The following is an 18,819-nucleotide window of genomic DNA, read 5'->3' on the forward strand; positions in this document are numbered from 1 at the left end:
GACAAATGTGAGGAGCATTTCCCCCGCCGAGATACATTGTGGCCATCATTTATTTTACACAATGATTTCCTATGATGGTCAGCTCCATCTAGTGGCCTCAATGCAGTATTTTCCTGAAATCCCTCTGTGATATGGGGGTTTGTTAGCTCCTGTGGTAGATGTTTGTAAGTGAGTCCACGTCAGTCAAGACTTGCGGTTTATCGGCACGGCAGCCCACTTTTATTAAGAAGGAAAATGAAAGTCTTTACACCATAAGGTTTCCCACGCAGGGGATTGTCCAGCTTTGTCAATACATCAGATCACTGAAAATGCTAGCTCACCTGGCTACACTTCAGCAGCACCACTGATCTTTACACTGGTCCCCCAGACTAGGACTTCTTCAGGATTACTCAGCCTTGGTTACAGCACCTCACTACACAGGTCCACTCCTGGCCTCTGAATAGGGTTCCCCACCCCCCTCAAGCTTGATCACTCCTCCATTGACTTCTGGACTCCCTCCAGCCCCCTGGACTCACAATCCACTTCAGGTCCCCCAGAGTCTTGGAACTGTCCTGACTTTCCCAGTCCTTGGGCAAGGAATCCCACCTCACAAGGGATGCAGTCTCCAGCAGGAACCCCCAGCTCTCCTGACAGGGTCCTGTCTCCAAATGGCAGAAGGCCTGGCCTATAACGATCCTGCCCACCTATGTACTCATACAGGCTGCAGGCATCTAGCAAAGCCTGGACATGGGACAGACGGTCTTGTCCCCACCAAGAATCTCTGGAACCTTCAAGCTCCAAGTCCCGACCCGGAACTACCAAATCCATTGACAACCTAGAACACAGTTTTCTCTGCTCACAAAATACATGTTGGAGCTTCTCAAACAGCAGCCAGGAGGACCCTGTGTCATTGTCACGGTGGCAGGACTTCACACTTCCACACCTCCATCAGACCTCCAAGTGTTTGTGAGAGCTTTCGCTAGAACATTGACTCCATTTTTATTCTTCTCTTATCAATGGCCAACCCGGTCCCACACTTCATCCATGTCTTTGGGGGCCTCTCATCTCCTTATCAACTGTTTCTTCCATGATGAATATCAGCCATGGAGTATATCTGAGGTGTATATCAGGGTGTGCTTCTTCCCCACATGAGAGCTGGGATGTCCAGCAACATTCATCTAGAAGACATTTCCCACACTCAAGGCACTAATACACCTCCAGGGTTGTGTGGGACCCCTGATGTACAGAAAGACAGGACTTCAGTGAGGAACATTTCCCTCACTCAGGACAGGAAAATGGTTTCTCCCCGTGTGAGACCTCTGCTGTCTGTAAACACTGGACTTGTCTGAAAAACATTTCCCTCACTTAGGACAGGAAAGTGGCTTCTTCCCCGTGTGAGATCTCTGATGTCTGTAAAAACTGGACTTGTCTGAAAAACATTTCCCACACTCAGGACAGGAATACGGCTTTTCCCCTGTGTGACATCTCTGATGTATAACAAGTCCTGATTTGTATACAAAACATTTTCCGCACTCAGGACAGGAAAGTGGCTTCTCCCCAGCGTGAGATCTCTGATGTCTGTAAAGAATAGACTTGTCTGAAAAACATTTCCCGCACTCAGGACAGGAATACGGCTTTTCCCCTGTGTGACCTCTTTGATGTACAACAAGTTTTGATTTTTGTACAAAACATTTCCCACACTCAGAGCAGGAATATGGCTTCATTCCCTTGTGCAGTCTCTGATGATTATAAATACTAGACTTAGCTGAAAAACATTTCCCGCACTCAGGACATGAGTATGGTTTTTCACCCGTGTGAGACCTCTGATGTTTGACAAGATCTGATTTTTGTACAAAACATTTCCCACACTCAGAACAGGAAAATGGCATCTTCCCCGTGTGAGATCTCTGATGTCTGCAAAGACTGGACTGCTGTGAAAAACATTTCCCGCACTCAAGACAAGAAAACGGATTCTCCCCTGTGTGCATTCTCAGATGTTTGTGAAGACTGGACTTCAGTGAAAAACATTTCCCACACTCAGAACAGGAAAACGGCGTCTCCCCAGTGTGCATTCTCCCATGGTTGTGAAGACTGGACTTCACTGAAAAACATTTCCCACACTCAAAACAGGAAAATGGCTTTTCCCTTGTGTGAGATCTCAGATGTTTGTGAAGATTGGAATTCTCTGAAAAACATCTCCCGCACTCAGGACATGAATATGGCTTCTCTCCTGTGTGAGATCTCTGATGTGTGGAAAGATTGGACTTAGCTGAAAAACATTTCCCACACTCAGGGCAAGAATGTGGCTTCTCTCCTGTGTGAGATCTTTTATGATCATCAAGTTTGGATTTATAATGGAAACATTTCCCGCACTCAGGACAGGAATATGGCTTCTCAGCTGTGTGAAGCCTTTGGTGTGTTTTAAGATTAGACTTTTGTGAAAAACATTTTCCGCACACATGACAGAAATATGGTTTTTCACCTGTGTGAGATCTTTTATGCTCATTAAGATGGAATTTAGAAGGGAAACATTTCCCGCACTCTGTACAGGAGAAGCTCTTCCCTGTTGGAAGGCCGGCCCGGTCCCGCACAGTCTGAGGTTCCTCAGGATACAAGGAATCCGATGGTCCATCTAAACTGGGTGGTGCCGGATGGACATTGGAGGGAGCCGGGTTTTCTCCTGGACTATACTGTGTGATGTCCTCATCTTCTACTTTCCAGTCTGGAGACAAAGTGAGACAATCCTCGGAGGTTTTCCTCATCTCCCGGCCATGGACTAAAATACAAAGAGGATTACTAGACAGGAGCTGATTGGTTCCCCAAACCAGGACTCCACCCACATCAGGCAGCTTGGTCTCTGAGAAGCTTACAATTCCACCCTCAAGGGAACTAGGAAATGGCTCCTCTGATCTCCTACCAGGTCATTTCTTTATTCATGGACCTTATTATTATTATTATTATTATACAGTATTTATAAAGCGCCAATAGTTCGCTCAGCGCTGTACATTATAAAGGGGGACAGAACATGTGACAGAACAATACCAATACAATGCAAAACATGAGGGGATCGAGGGCCCTGCTCTTTCAAGCTTACAATCTAGGAGGGAGGGGATGGTGGCACAGGAGGAGATAGCTGTGGGGGATGGAGTGGTAGGAAGAGTGGAGGAGGTCGGCAAGTTAGCAGGGGGCGGGGTAGGCTTCCCTGAAGAGATGGGTTTTCAGGGTGCGCCTAAAGGAGAGGAGAGTAGGTGATAATCTGATGGGTTGGGGCAGGGAGTTCCAGAGGATGGGTGACACCCTGGAGAAGTCCTGGAGGCGGGCATGGGAGGAGGAGACCAGGGAACTAGAGAGAAGGAGGTCTTGTGAGAAGCGGAGTGTGCGTGTTGGGCGGTACTTGGATATTAGGTCAGAGATGTAGTTCGGGGCAGTATGGTGGACAGCTTTGTATGTCAGTGTTAGGATTTTGAATTTGATCCGTTGCGCAATCGGAAGCCAGTGGAGGGATTGGCAGAGGGGGGTGGCGGAAACGGAGCGGTTGGAAAGGTGAATGAGTCTGGCAGCCGTATTCAGGATGGACTGAAGCGGGGATAGCCAGCGGCGAGGCAGGCCAGTGAGGAGGGAGTTGCAGTAGTCGAGTCGTGATATGATGAGGGAGTGGATGAGCTGTTTAGTGGTTTCTGGAGTTAGGAACGTGCGGATTTTGGCGATGTTGCGGAGGTGGAGTCTGCACGAGTTTGTTAAAGATTGGACTTGGGGCTGGAAGGATAGGTTGGAGTCCAAAATGACACCAAGTACTCTGGCCTGCGGGGCGGGATTGATGGTGGCGTTGTTGGACATGATGGAGAAGTCAATGGGGGGTGGTGTCCGGGCTGGAGGGAAGACAAGAAACTCGGTTTTGGAGAGGTTCAGTTTAAGGAAGTGGAGCGACATCCAGTCTGATATGTCGCTCAACAGGTGTGTGATTCGGGTGGAGACCGAGGGGGTGAGGTGGGGGGTTGAGAGATAGATTTGTGTGTCGTCGGCATAGAGGTGGTAGTTGAAGCCGTGAGAGTGTATGAGTTGGCCAAGGGAGGAGGTGTAGATGGAGAAGAGAAGGGGCCCGAGGACAGAGCCTTGAGGGACCCCAACAGAGAGGGGGAGTGAGAGGGAGGTGGTGGCATTATAGGTAACGCTGAAAGAGCGTTGTGACAGGTAGGATGAGAGCCAGGAGAGAGCAGAATCTCTGAGGCCGAGGGAGTGTAGTTTTTTGAGGAGGAGGGGGTGGTCGACTGTGTCGAAGGCCGCAGAGAGGTCAAGGAGTAGGAGCACTGAATAGTGGCCATTAGCTTTGGCGGTTAGCAGGTCGTTGGAGAGTTTGAGTAAGGCAGTTTCGGTGGAGTGTAGGGGACGGAAGCCGGACTGTAGGGGATCGAGGAGGTTGTTGTCGTTGAGGTGAGAGCATAGGACCTTAGTCAGAGAGTGAGGAAACAACCAGAACTGTCTTTTATAGGAGGGACAGTGATGAGGGGATTATAGGACGAGGGTCCCCACCCCCTCTATCACTCATCGCCATCTTCCCAACACAAGAAGTACTGCACTTCCTTATTTAGTCCATGATTTAGTCATGAAGAACAGCGGGGCTGAGCCCCACCAGAGGTCAGAGAGTGAGGATGGGGGGAGAACAACCAAGATGAAGACTGGACTGATCCTGAAGACCACCATCATTGGGGTATTGACTCCTCCCTCATTATCACTTTCTGTTTAAGGGTCCAAAGTTGGAGGATGTTATCACATTATTATCACCATGTAAAAGTCTGTGCTCCAATCACATCATCTGATATAAAATGTCCAGCTGGGAGGAAATGGGAGCAAAAGAAGTAATGCCTATGTAATGTACAACTTATTATATCGGAAACAAAAGTTAGGTCTATACAGTCAGATAATGTAATGTACAAAACAGAGTACATAGTGCAGGGGTCAGGAGTATGTAATGTACAACATAAAGTATATAGTGCAGGGGTCAGGAGTATGTAATGTACAACATGGAGTATATAGTGCAGGGGTCAGGAGTATGTAATGTACAACATGGAGTATATAGTGCAGGGGTCAGGAGTATGTAATGTACAACATGGAGTATATAGTGCAGGGGTCAGGAGTATGTAATGTACAACATAGAGTATATAGTGCAGGGGTCAGGAGTATGTAATGGACAACATAGAGTATATAGTGCAGGGGTCAGGAGTATGTAATGTACAACATAGAGTATATAGTGCAGGGGTCAGGAGTATGTAATGTACAACATAGAGTATATAGTGCAGGGGTCAGGAGTATGTAATGGACAACATAGAGTATATAGTGCAGGGGTCAGGAGTATGTAATGTACAACATAGAGTATATAGTGCAGGGGTCAGGAGTATGTAATGTACAACATGGAGTATATAGTGCAGGGGTCAGGAGTATGTAATGTACAACATAGAGTATATAGTGCAGGGGTCAGGAGTATGTAATGTACAACATAGAGTATATAGTGCAGGGGTCATGAGTATGTAATGTACAATATAGAGTATATAGTGCAGGGGTCAGGAGTATGTAATGTACAACATAGAGTATATAGTGCAGGGGTCAGGAGTATGTAATGTACAACAGAGTATATAGTGCAGGGGTCAGGAGTATGTAATGTACAACATAGAGTATATAGTGCAGGGGTCAGGAGTATGTATTGTACAACATATAGTATATAGTGCAGGGGTCAGGACTCATAATATTGGTATTCAGTAATCAGTGGAAGATGAAATGTTTACTGTAGACAAGTTGCAGAGATCCCACACCGCTGCCTCCCATCTCCTGAGACTGCACTCAGTGACTTGGGTCTGAGACACTACAGACATATCCCTCCACCCGGCACAGCCAGCAGATAACAGAGAAGGTCCCCTGGAAGAGTCAGGCACAAGGCAGGAGACCCCAGTCACATGTCCTGGGTGCCTACATTATGCAATGCTTATAGTAAAAATCTACATTTTGCTGGCAGCTGATCCCCAGAACCTCCATAAATCCAGTCTAGAGACATAAATTGTGTCTGCAGCACAGAGAAGGAAGATTATCCGAGAGAAATCCAGGAATACAGGACGGGGAACACAGCTCAGGAAAGTGACCAGGGGATTACAGGCTGATATCACCCAGTCCCCGCCCTACTCTGGACCAATCAGTGAGCAGTATGGGTGGAGGAATGGATTTAGTGTTCATGACCCACCTGTGCTGATCTCTGTAGGAGTGTCCTCCTCTATAAATGTCCCCGTTATTCCATCCTCCTCCATAGACTGCTGATCATCCCTCACATACGCCTCTTCTTCTTCTGCTTTCACCTCAAATTCTATATCGATTGGATCTCCACTCTAAATCAAGGAAAGGAGAGAAAATATCATCTGTAAAATATAAGGTCACATAAAGAATCCACACATTGTCTCTATGAGTCCATGTTCTAGATGCTCCATCCCACCAACCTTGTAATAGTGAGGGATGGTGTGACCTTCCTGTGTGGAATCCCGGGAATACAGAGGACGGGGACATCTCTCTGGTGGGTTCCTGGTATTAGGTGGCTCCATCATATCCTTGTGTCCTTCTGAAAACTCCTCCATCACTCCATACTCCTCATCCTCCTCTTTATACTCTTCTTTAACATCAATATTATCATCCCCGAGGATTCCACTCTGAAAGATATAATAAAACATTCATTGTAACAAACATGCTGTGTATAAATCACAACTACCAATAATTGTCATCATCTACCTGATGATGGTGAGGGATGGTGTGACCTTCCTGTGTGGAATCCCGGGAATACAGAGGACGGGGACATCTCTCTGGTGGGTTCCCATGACTGGATCCATCTGTAGGAAACACACACACTGACTGAATCCATTGTTTCTATGTGTTTATCAGATGATGGGGGATCTAGGTGGATCCTCCGTACTGCTCTCTCCTTTACAATAAAGTCTCCTCTTACCCGGTGATGTGAGGGGCGGCTGATTGTCCATCATGACGTCCTTGTAGAGATCCTTGTGTCCTTCTAAATACTCCCACTCCTCCATGGAGAAATAGACAGTGACACCCTGACACCTTATAGGAACCTGACACACACAATGATACAGTCACCATCCAGACACATCCCTTGTCTGTTACTGGAGAATGTCCCAGAATTCCCGGCACCGCTCACCTCTCCTGTCAGCAGCTCAGTGATCTCTCTGGTGACTTCTAGAATCTTCTTCTTCTTTCTCTCTTCTATCAGGGAGGGAGGTGGAGGCAATGTGATGTCATATGATCTCCAGACTTCACAGGAGGAAAACTCTACATCTGAACACAAATAGTCACATCAAATGATATTCCCAGAATCCTCCTCACCTCTCCATTCAGGTCTCCATTTTATTAAAGCCCCACTTCAGGCTGAGGTATAATTCCCCCCCACAGGACCCCCACACTACGCAGGGTATAGGCTTGTTGCAGCATTCTGATGTCATTACATACAACGCAGGACCAACAGTCCCACTTTACATGTGAGGATACCAAGGGGCCCCACATCCTAAGAGCATCAGAAAAATATCAGATGGAGGGACATTGGGAGGAGGAGCTGTGAGGTCAGTGTGATGTTTCCACCCCCCAGGGTCACTGCAGGTGTGGAGAAAAGCTGTGTAAGAGGATATGGAGGAGAGATGAGGAGGAGATCCAGGAATCAGGAGAAAGGTCAGGGCAAGCAACAGACGAGCGCATCCAAGAGACCAAGCCGGGGTCACTACACAGAAAATCAATCCAAGGAAACAACAGGCAGGACGAGGAATAGCAAGAAGGAGCTGAGAGACAAATGAGAATATTGCTCAGCCAATGGGAGATGATCTCAGCATGACTTCCATCATGAAGGAGATGAGGGGGAGGGGAGGAAGTCACTGAAGGTGACCATAGATCCATGGAAATTCAGCTGGTTCAGCAGGGATCGCTCACATTTCCATCCATGTGTGGCCACTGCCGGATAAAAGCCACTCCCCCAGCGGCTGCAGCCAATAGCTTCAGTGCTGATCTGTGTACTCTGAGAGCGAAGGAGTCCCCCCATTGTCAGAATACAAGAGTGCAGAGGGGAGGATTCCCCCATCCACCTCCAATGTGTGGATGGGGGAATCACTTCAGTTTTTATGGTCATCCCGCTGGCTGAACGATAAAACTGAACCATGTAGGCCAGCTTTGGGAGCAAATATATTATCATCAACTCCTCCCCCTGAAGGGGTTCATCTACGTATTACCTCCTCTGCTGCCAGATCCAGGAATGTGGACTCTCTTCTTCCTCCTGACTCACCTCTCCACTGGAACTTTCTGTCTGTATCTGACATCACTTCCTGTCTGTACCTGACATCACTTCCTGTCTGTCTTCCATAGAGACTTCCTGTCTGGGTAGAAGTGAGATCCCCACCTTGTGGAGCTCAGAGGATCTGCAGCCCCGAGAAGCGTCTGGTGGTGTGACCCCGGCCTTGTGCTGGGTGTGTATGGACTGTAGATCCTTATAGAGGGGTCACCTCCACTCCCACCAAGGGGGACAGAAATATATGACTCCTCGGGGGAGGGGTTTTGGCCCCTTTGATTTTGCAGTAACATTGATTGCAGATTTAGTCCTGTAGAACATCTGGTATATGGATACAAAGCCCCCCAGCTGGGAGTAAAGGGTGGAAATGGCTGGTGACCCCCAGATTTGGGCAATGATGTCATCACTATAAATGGATAAAACCCGCGCTATGTGTAACAACTCCAAACCTACAAAAACCTTCTAGCGGACTGCTGCTGTAACAAAGGGAAGGATTCCCTGTCATCTAGAAGAGCATTATGTGTCACAGCGCTGTCCTATTGTGTGTGCACAGAAATCATCACAAATACACTACAAATATGTGGAGACATTCAGAGATAAAGAGCTCGGGGCTCCAAATCCTATTCTCTGCACATCCACTGCTTCCACTTTACACCCACTTCATTGGTCTTATGGGGTTTATCAATAAATGAAGGAAACTGAACCGTGTGCAAATCCATCCACAACATAAAGTGCTTTGTGCTCAAGATGCTGCTCCCTGCACATCCACTGCTTCCACTTTACACCCACTTCATTGGTCTTATGGGGTTTATCAAAAAATGAAGGAAACTAGTTTGCAGAGGAGGAGCCTGAACATGGCGCCAAGCGGCAGATCAATGTGAGATCTCCCAGCACCAGGCGTCTCCAATGTCCCATTACAGCACAGGAGGAAATCCCCTAGGAGCAGCTGCCGTGACCTACCTGGGATCAGGAGTGGTCCCCTGTGGAGGAGAGCGAGGTGTGCGGACCCTTCCAGGTTGGGCTGGCCGGCTGGTGATGGAGAGTGAGAGTGCGGCTGAGGCTGGAGGAGGAGGAGAGCAGAGATCCAGCGTGGACGCTGAGCATTCACATTACTCGCTGCAAAGGAGTCCTGGGAGCTGGGAGAAGCTGGTCGGTGTGAAGGGGTGCAGGAAGTGGCGGACCTCTCTCCCCTCTCCTTACCACCCCCCTCCTTGATACCATCAGGCTGGAGCTGTTGGGTCCCCTGTAGGGGCACTGAGGGAGCCCCCCCTTGAAAGCTGTACCAACAGCCAGGGAAGCAGACATCTCACTCATTCAGGAGAAGACCCATCTGAAGACTGAATCATCTGGTGTGGAGGAAGAAGAGATCAGGATGGTGACTGAGATGAAATGAAAAAGGAAAATTTAAATGAAATAACTTATTATAATTGTAATAACAAAGTGCAGCGCTGAGAAATTGTGTAAAAAGCAAATAGTCCGTGGTTAATAGCTACATATAAATATATAGTCCCAAGAAAAAGCTGATGAAAACCAGGAAGCAATGGAAAGAGTGCGCACTCACCGGACGCGCATGGAAAATGCGCATGAATGAATAACTCCTGGAATCCTAGAGTAGATGGAGAGGGTGAATTCCAATATGTAGGATCAGTCAGCCTGGGAAGATATATCAGAGATCCGGAGGTCCCCTTAAGGTTGGTATGATTTACAGCCAGACTCCAACAGCTCCGTCCCTCTGGTGGTGATAGGTGAGTACTACAGGGACCCTGCAAATGGATTTAGCTCCCAATGGGAACCAAAAAACAGGTGCCCATAGTGTAGTATTTTTAAAATAAGTTTATTAAATGTGACTCAAAATGACAGGCAGGGTAGTAAGGCTGTGTACAGTACATATATGAAAGCAGAGTACGCAGCAATGGTACTAACCCTGAATTAAAATGGCCGCGGGGCTGTCTCGTGGCTCCGGGCAGAAGATGACGTCATGCTCTGTTGGTTCCTCCTAAGGCCTTTCGTGCCCAAGCACATCATCAGAGGGGATACCAACCAGAGCATGACAGACGTCCATCTGATTTATTCTGAATCGCGGCGTTCGCGCATGCGCAGTGCGGCGCCGCCATTTTGCCGGAGTCTGTGGAGTGCGCCTGCGCGACTCCATAGACGCCATTTTGCCATAGGTTGACAAGCATATGCAGTTCCTGATATAAAACGGTTGTTACTAACATTAAGTGGTACAACCAAAACCTAATAAAATTACATTAGGGGTCAAATAAAGATGAGGATTACAAACTAATACTCAATGTAACAGATGGGTAAAGTGTCAGACCCAAAAAAATCTATTTAATAGCCAAATGATAATCAGGATTATTATACTCTGCATTACGGCAAAAGGGCACAAGGTGGTGCTAGCTCCAATCGGAGTAAAGCACTAATAATGAAATGTACTGCAGAAAGGAACAACCTATTATATAGTTGTAAAAATTATATACATGATGTTACATAATATATAATAAAACATGTACCAATATCAGGATATGTTATACAATTTCCTAAAAAATCATGATAAGACTCACTATAAAATCAATAAAAGATAAAAATTAAAATAAAAATAAGATAAAATAGTATAAAAGAGACAAAGGAAAAAATAAAAATACCAGGAATCATGGGATATTAAAGGGCCTAATAGGGCGAAAGATGTGTAGCTTAATAGTAGTCAATTGTTTGCAATAAAGCAGTTGACATCAATTTCTATATTGTGTCCTAGTGGGTGTAAAGTACCCAGTTCATATACCCACTTAGTTTCTGCTTGTGACACTGCACGCATTTTGTTCATGCCTCTCCAGTGTGGAGAGATGATATCAATGGCCGTAAACTTAAGCGAGGTGGGATCTTGATTGTGATAGATCCTATAATGATTTGATAAAGCATGGTCCTTGTATCCTTTCTTAATATTGGATACATGCTCGCGTAAACGATCACGTAATCTCCTAGTGGTGCGACCCACATATTGTTTTAAGCAAGGGCATTGTAGTAAGTACACTATGTACCTACTATTACAAGAAATGAAATGCCTTTTAGTATATGTTTTACCTGTAACATGTGAATTAAATGTATTTACCCTGCGTTTCCTGGTATTACCACATTTACAAATAACGCAGCAGAATAATAAAAAAGAATTGGGATATTCTTAAGACTGATCCAATTTTGAGTAATATTCTGCCAGACAAACCAGAAATTGTGTTTAGGAGAGCGTCCTCTATGAGACACAGTCTGGCACCTAATGTCATTGACCCCCCAAAAAATGTAAAATTATTTGCCGACCTAACGGGTTTTCATCCATGTAACAGGTGCGTTATTTGTAAATGTGGTAATACCAGGAAACGCAGGGTACATTAATGTTGTACATTACATCCTCCTAACCCCTGCACTATATACTTTGTTGTACATTACATACTCCTGACCTCTGCACTATATACTATATAGTGTACATTACATCCTCCTGACCCCTGCACTATATACTCTATGTTGTACATTCCATAGTCATGACTTCTGCTCTCCCCCCTCCCCCCACTGCTATATATACACATAATATGGATTCTCTTTTGTTACACCCATTTCCTCCCAGCTGGACATTTTATATCGGATGATGTGATTGGAGCACAGACTTTTACATGGTGATAATAATGTGATAACATCCTCCAACTTTGGACCCTTAAACAGAAAGTGATAATGAGGGAGGGGTCAATACCCCAATGATGGTGGTCTTCAGGATCAGTCCAGTCTTCATCTTGGTTGTTCTCCCCCCATCCTCACTCTCTGACCTCTGGTGGGGCTCAGCCCCGCTGTTCTTCATGACTAAATCATGGACTAAATAAGGAAGTGCAGTACTTCTTGTGTTGGGAAGATGGCGATGAGTGATAGAGGGGTGGGGACCCTCGTCCTATAATCCCCTCATCACTGTCCCTCCTATAAAAGACAGTTCTGGTTGTTTCCTCACTCTCTGACTAAGGTCCATGAATAAAGAAATGACCTGGTAGGAGATCAAAGGAGCCATTTCCTAGTTCCCTTGAGGGTGGAATTGTAAGCTCCTCAAAGACCAAGCTGCCTGATGTGGGCGGAGTCCTGGTTTGGGGGAACCAATCAGCTCCTGTCTAGTAATCCTCTTTGTCTTTGTATTTTAGTCCATGGCCGGGAGATGAGGAAAACCTCCGAGGATTGTCTCACTTTGTCTCCAGACTGGAAAGTAGAAGATGAGGACATCACACAGTATAGTCTAGGAGAAAACCCGGCTCCCTCCAATGTCCATCCGGCAACACCCAGTGTAGATGGACCATTGGATTCCTCGTATCCTGAGGAACCTCAGACTGTACGGGACGGGGCCGGCCTTTCAACAGGGAAGAGGTTCTCCTGTACTGAGTGTGGGAAGGGTTTCCTTTATGAATGCCGTCTTAATGTGCATAAAAGGTCTCACACGGGGGAGAAGCCATATTCCTGTGCTGATTGTGGGAAATGTTTTTCACTGATGTCCTACCTTTGCAAGCATCAGAGATCTCACACAGGGGAGAAGCCGTATTCCTGTCCTGAGTGTGGGAAATGTTTTTCAGTGAAGTGTAATCTTTACACACATCAGAGATCTCACACGGGGGATAAGCCGTATTCCTGTCCTCAGTGCGGAAAATGTTTTTCAGTGAAGTGTAATCTTTACTCACATCAGAGATCTCACACGGGGGATAAGCCGTATTCCTGTCCTGAGTGTGGGGAATGTTTTTCACAGAAGTCCAATCTTTATAGACATCAGCAATTTCATACAGGTGAGAAGCCGTATTCCTGTCCTGAGTGCGGAAAATGCTTTTCATTGAAGTCCAGCCTTTACAGACATCAGAGATCTCACATGGGAGAGAAGCCCTATTCCTGTCCTGAGTGTGGGGAAAGTTTTTCACAGAAGTCCAATCTTTATAGACATCAGCAATTTCATACAGGTGAGAAGCCGTATTCCTGTCCTGAGTGTGGCAATTGCTTTTCATTGAAGTCCAGCCTTTACAGACATCAGAGATCTCACATGGGAGAGAAGCCGTATTCCTGTCCTGAATGCGGGAAATGTTTTTCAGTGAAGTCCCATCTTTACACACATCAAAGATCTCACACGGGGGAAAAGCCATATTCTTGTCCTGAGTGTGGAAAATGTTTTTCAGATAAGTCCAATCTTTACAGACATCAGAGAACTCACATGGGGGTGAAGCCACTTTCCTGTCCAGAGTGAGGGAAATGTTCCTCACTGAAGTCCTGTCTTCCTGTACATCTGGGATTATAAAGAGGTAGACAGATCAAACAGGGGTCAGTACCCCTAGGGTAAGGAATGGGGGGAGGGCTATGGCACATGATAAGAAGGTTCCCATGTTACAAACAACCAGTGGAATTGGTAGCATTTGTAGGAAAATAAAAAATACACAAAATCTGTGTGAACAAGGTGTCAGTGAATGAACAAGGTGTCAGTGAATGAAAGTGTTTGTTCCCCAATACCAGAAGTGTGCCCATCACAATAGGTGAGTTGGAAGGTTTGGTGCATGAAGAGAACTAGGATTGAATTGGTATTGCTGAATCTTGGCTTCATTCCTCACATGACTGGGCCATTCATATTCCTGGCTAGGTTCTCTTTCAGAGAGACGGGAAATAGGAAAGGTGGTGGTGTCTGTCTCTATGTGAGAAGTGATCTCAGAGCGAGTGTGAAAGAGGACCTAGTTGATGGAGAGTGTGATGAGGCTGAAGTATTCTGGGTGGAACTGCACATGGAGGGCGTACTACAAAGGTCATCATTGAAGTTTGTTATAGGCCTCCCAGTGTTAATGAGGAGGTGGAGACTCAGCTCCTCACACAGATGGAAAGGGCTGCAAGGGCTGGGACAGTGATAATAATGGGGGATGGTAACTACCCGGAAAGTGACTGGAATAATGGTACTGCAGGAACAGTTAAAGGGCAAAAATAAACCTACTACAGGACAATTTTATGGTCCAGTTCATAGAGGCCCCAACTAGGAATGATGCTCTGCTGGACATAGTCATCTCAAACCATGAAGAGCTTATTACGAATGTCCATATAAAAGAACATCTGGGTAGCAGTGACCATAACATGATTTCATTTATTGTTAGCTGTAAACAGCGAGCACATACGGGAAAATAAAAATGCTCAACTTTAAGAGAGCTAATATCCCTGGGAGGGAATATTGGCATCACAATGAACACAACACAGAAATGGGAGTTCTTCAAAAAGACTGTATGTGACCACACTGCAAAATATATTCCCATGGGCAACAAGTATAAAAGGCTACAAATCCAACCTATGTGGCTGTCGGCCAAAGTTACAAAAGCTATAGATAATAAGAAAAGAGCTTTTATTAAATATAACAATGAAGGAACGCGATCATCGTTTACACATTACAAAGAATAGAACAGAAGATGCAAAAAGGAAATAAAGGCAAAAACTGAAAACAAACAACAGAAAGATATCAGGACGACCCCAAAACATTCCTCCAATCTATGAATAGTAGAAAGGTCCAGTCCCAGCATGTAGGCCCTTTACAGAACCATCTAGAGGGGGGGGGGACAAAGAGAAGGACAATGTATGAAATCTCTTCTTCAGCTCTGTGTATACAAAGGAGCATGGGGGGGCTCTTGTCCATAATGGGGGGTGGTACTGACACCCCCCAGATGATCCACATTGGCTCACAATTGATATGATCCAGAAATATTTGTACAGAATAAAGGTGAATAAAGCTCCTGGACCGGATGGCAGACACCCACGGGGCCTTAAAGAATTCAGCTCTGTCATCTCACAGCCATTGTTTCTCATTGTTAGGGACTCTTTAATGACTGGCATAGTACCACTGGATTGGTGTAAGGCCAATGTGGGGCCAATATTTATAAAGGGGACAAAATCTTTCCCAAGTAATTATAGAGCTGTTAGTGTAACTTCTATAGTTGGGAAGATACCGGAGAGTTTAACCCCTCCCCCTCCTGAGGATTTACCCCCCTTCCTGACCAGACCTCTTTTTGCTTTCGGCGCTGCACTAGTTCAACTGATAATTGCGCGGTCATGCAATGCTGCACCCAAACGAAATTTATGTCCTTTTTTTCACACAAATAGAGCTTTCTGTCGGAGGTATTTGATGACCTGTGCGATTTTTATTTTTTGCGCTATAAACAAAAAAAGACCAAAAATTTTGAAAAAAAAAAAAATTTTTTACTTTTGGCTATAAAAATATATAGTAAACTTAAAGTTAGTTATAAATTTAGGCCAAAATGTATTCTGCTCCATGTTTTTGGTAAAAAATCCCAATAAGTGTATATTGATTGCTTTGTGTGATAGTTATAGCGTCTACAAACTATGGGAGAGATAATGGAATTTACACCATTGTTTTACTATACAGCGCTGCACTTGTGTTACTGACAATTGCGCGGTCATGCAATACGGTACATGAATGAACATGTAACTAAACTCTTCTTTAAACATAGATGAATCTATCCCAATATACAATAAAATAAAAAAATAAATTGTAAAATAAAATTAAAAATCCCAAAAAATCAAACTAAATGTCCCAAAAAATAAATGTCCAAAATGTCTCTGTAAAGATGTCTTTCCAAATTCCAAAGCAAACTCGTATCATCTTTAATCATCCAGTATGGAAATTCCAAAATTCTTCATGAACCTCAAAAAAATAAACTTCTGATAGTGTATTACCTTTATACTGAACATACATGTAAAATAGTGAAAGAACCGTGTATCATGCCAACTGCATACCGTGAGCTCACACGTGAAAAAACAATTCCTCTACCAATATATCAATCTCTGAATATGTAAATACACTCGTGACAAGAATCAGAAGAGTGACCATTCCAAGTCCAAACGATGAAACGTGATCACCTCCAAATAGTGAGAATGGAGAATAACCCAAATCTCTAATAGTGAGCTCTACAAACTCAATAATAGTGAACAATAAAGTGCTCTCCTCCAACTGGTGCAACAATGGATCATTCCCCTCTGGAAATAAATCACAGGCTTTCAGGGGATAGTCGCACTCTCCAGGCTTCCTAATGTTCCTGTTGGCACTCTTCCATATTCCTCATCAGGTGAGATAGGAGACAATCAGCGCTATATAGTAACAGAAGTCAATATTTATTGAATATCTTACATTACAATTGAAGAATATCAGCTTCCAGCATTCAGAACAGCTCAGGTGTAGTCCTATGTATAGAGAACCGCATGTTCCCACTTCCAAAATGGCCACCACCACACTTCCGGTTTTGCGTGAGTGCGTTAGACGTTGCGTGTCCCAATGTGTTTTGTCACTTCCTGGACTTTTTCACACGGGATCAAGATGTCTGAGAGGTGGTTCCTTATATTCTGTCCCACATCATGGGCAAGAAATCGAATCCGCCATCTTACTATATGGAAAAATGGTGGCATGTATATCTTTATTCCCATTTCCTATACAAGCACTGCAATCCCTATACGAGCACTGCAATCCCTATATGAGCACTGCAATCCCTATACGAGCACTGCAATCCCTATACGAGCACTGCAATCCCTGTACGAACACTGCAATCCCTATACGAGCATTGCAATCCCTATACAAACACTGCAATCCCTATACGAGTGTTTTAGTCATGGACTTAATCATCCAGTGCTTATCTGTTCCTGTCCTAATTTATGACGCTAGCTTTTGAAATGTGCGCACATTGGAAGGGACTCACGCTGACACACAAGTTCAGTCTATGAATACTTCTAGTTTATTATAATGAGAAAGCGAACTTATATATGCAGAATGATGCGAGAGTCATGTGACAACAGCATAAGCATTATATTAGTCTTTGATTGGTCATTTCCACACGAAAACAATCTCCGTCATGGTATAGGTGTGATCTTCTTCAGTCTTATCTCATAGAGAAGAAAAACATTCTTTGTTTCCCAAATCACACGGTGGGAGGGGGTCTGTGTGTGTGAGCAGACATTTCTTAAGCAAGGATTTCTTATAGTACCACAAAGCCCAGCAGGCAGAAAATATTCACACAACATATGTATTAAAGTATAAAAGTAAATATTTATAAAACTTATAGAAATAGCGTATATATATATATATATTCAACAGGAAATGAAATAGGCATTTTACCAAATCCATCACAGTCCCCAATTAAAATGACTATTTTACTCTGTCCCTATAAGACCTCGCTCATCTGTCCCTATAAGACCTCGCTCATCTGTCCTTATGTACCTTGGAACTCTTTTATGCTGCACGTTAGACAGGTGAAGACTATTTCATCACCCCCCTTGCCACAGACTTTGTACATAAGGAAGTCAGATGCTATCCCTACAAAATTGTGAGATTACTATTGGCGGAGAGGGACCGTAATGGGGTATAAGGTTTTCCTTCATCTACCATATGGAGATCCTCTTGCTCCTGGTTCAGGAAGGTAGGTGTTCTGTTGTCTACAGCTCTGCTCATCAATTTCCTCACACATGGTATAACACAGCATACAACCAGGACCAGGAGAATCAGAATTATTAGTACAGTTACCCCTATTTGGGCAAGTATCTTTTGCCACCCACTCATCCAACTGAAATATTGATCCCACAAGTCTGTGATCCCTGAATTCTTTTTCAACTCAACTGACAGATCTTCCAATTTCTTCATAGACAGAGTAACCTTACCATTCGAGCCAGCATTGTCAGGAATATATGTACAACATGTTCCGGTTCCTTCTATCATTTTACAGACACCTCCTTTTTCTGCTAGAATCATGTCCAGAGCCATTCTATTCTGGAATGTCATGTAGGATGTAGGGGCTAGCTGGTCAACGATTCCTTGAAGGGAATCCCTGGTGTAATTCACAAACCTCTGTTGGTTGTAGTATATGTAATTTATCTAATCTACATTTTTATTAACAGTTATCATGGGAATCAGGGATTCGAAGCCTGCTTTACTTGGTCTCTGGCTTTAAATTTATTAGACACCCCCCTTGGGACTCCAATGGCATCTATATACACATGTGGGTCAAAACTACCAGAAGGAGCTTTTCGTTTCCTCCTATGGCCAAGCGTTGGGTCAGGGGTATTTTCTGCTAGGATGTGGAGAGGCATAATGACCTTTGCAAGAGCATACTCACCAGTCCAAATCCCTTCCAATCTTATTCTAATCTTTTGGTCCCCAGTAATCATCCATGACACATATGTATACCTGGTCACTACTATCGGAACATGCTCGTTGTGTCAAGATCATATAGATTATGGTCATAGCACCACATGGGATCTATACTACAGAAATCAAAGGTGTAAATAGCTACATGAGTGTTGGATGAGTTGTACCAAAATATAGTGGTGTCACCTATATTTCGGTGATATCCACCTGTTGAGCCTCTGTCAGACTCATTAGAAAAAGGATATACAACATAGTTGTCATGGTGTAGATGACACCTTTCCCTCAGGGTTCGAGACTTTCTTGCAGTGGGAGGCGTGTATCCAAGTGTTCTTCCCGG

General features: G+C 44.7%; 1 protein-coding gene across 1 annotated transcript in view; it reads right to left on the bottom strand.

Moving 5' to 3' along the window:
* Window positions 1–2,793, bottom strand: part of LOC149460633 (uncharacterized) — an 82,521-nt gene extending 79,728 nt beyond the window's left edge. Inside the window, 1 exon segment of the mRNA XM_089679400.1 lies at window positions 1,281–2,793. Coding sequence (XP_089535526.1) covers window positions 1,281–2,741 — 1,461 coding nt within the window. The 5' untranslated portion in view covers window positions 2,742–2,793.
* Between the last annotated feature and the right edge of the window lie 16,026 nt (window positions 2,794–18,819).

This window comes from Staurois parvus, unplaced genomic scaffold (assembly GCF_062004578.1).
Source record: "Staurois parvus isolate SC_StPar_1 unplaced genomic scaffold, SC_StPar_1.0 ptg000223l, whole genome shotgun sequence".
In the NCBI taxonomy this organism is placed as follows: Eukaryota; Metazoa; Chordata; class Amphibia; order Anura; family Ranidae; genus Staurois; species Staurois parvus.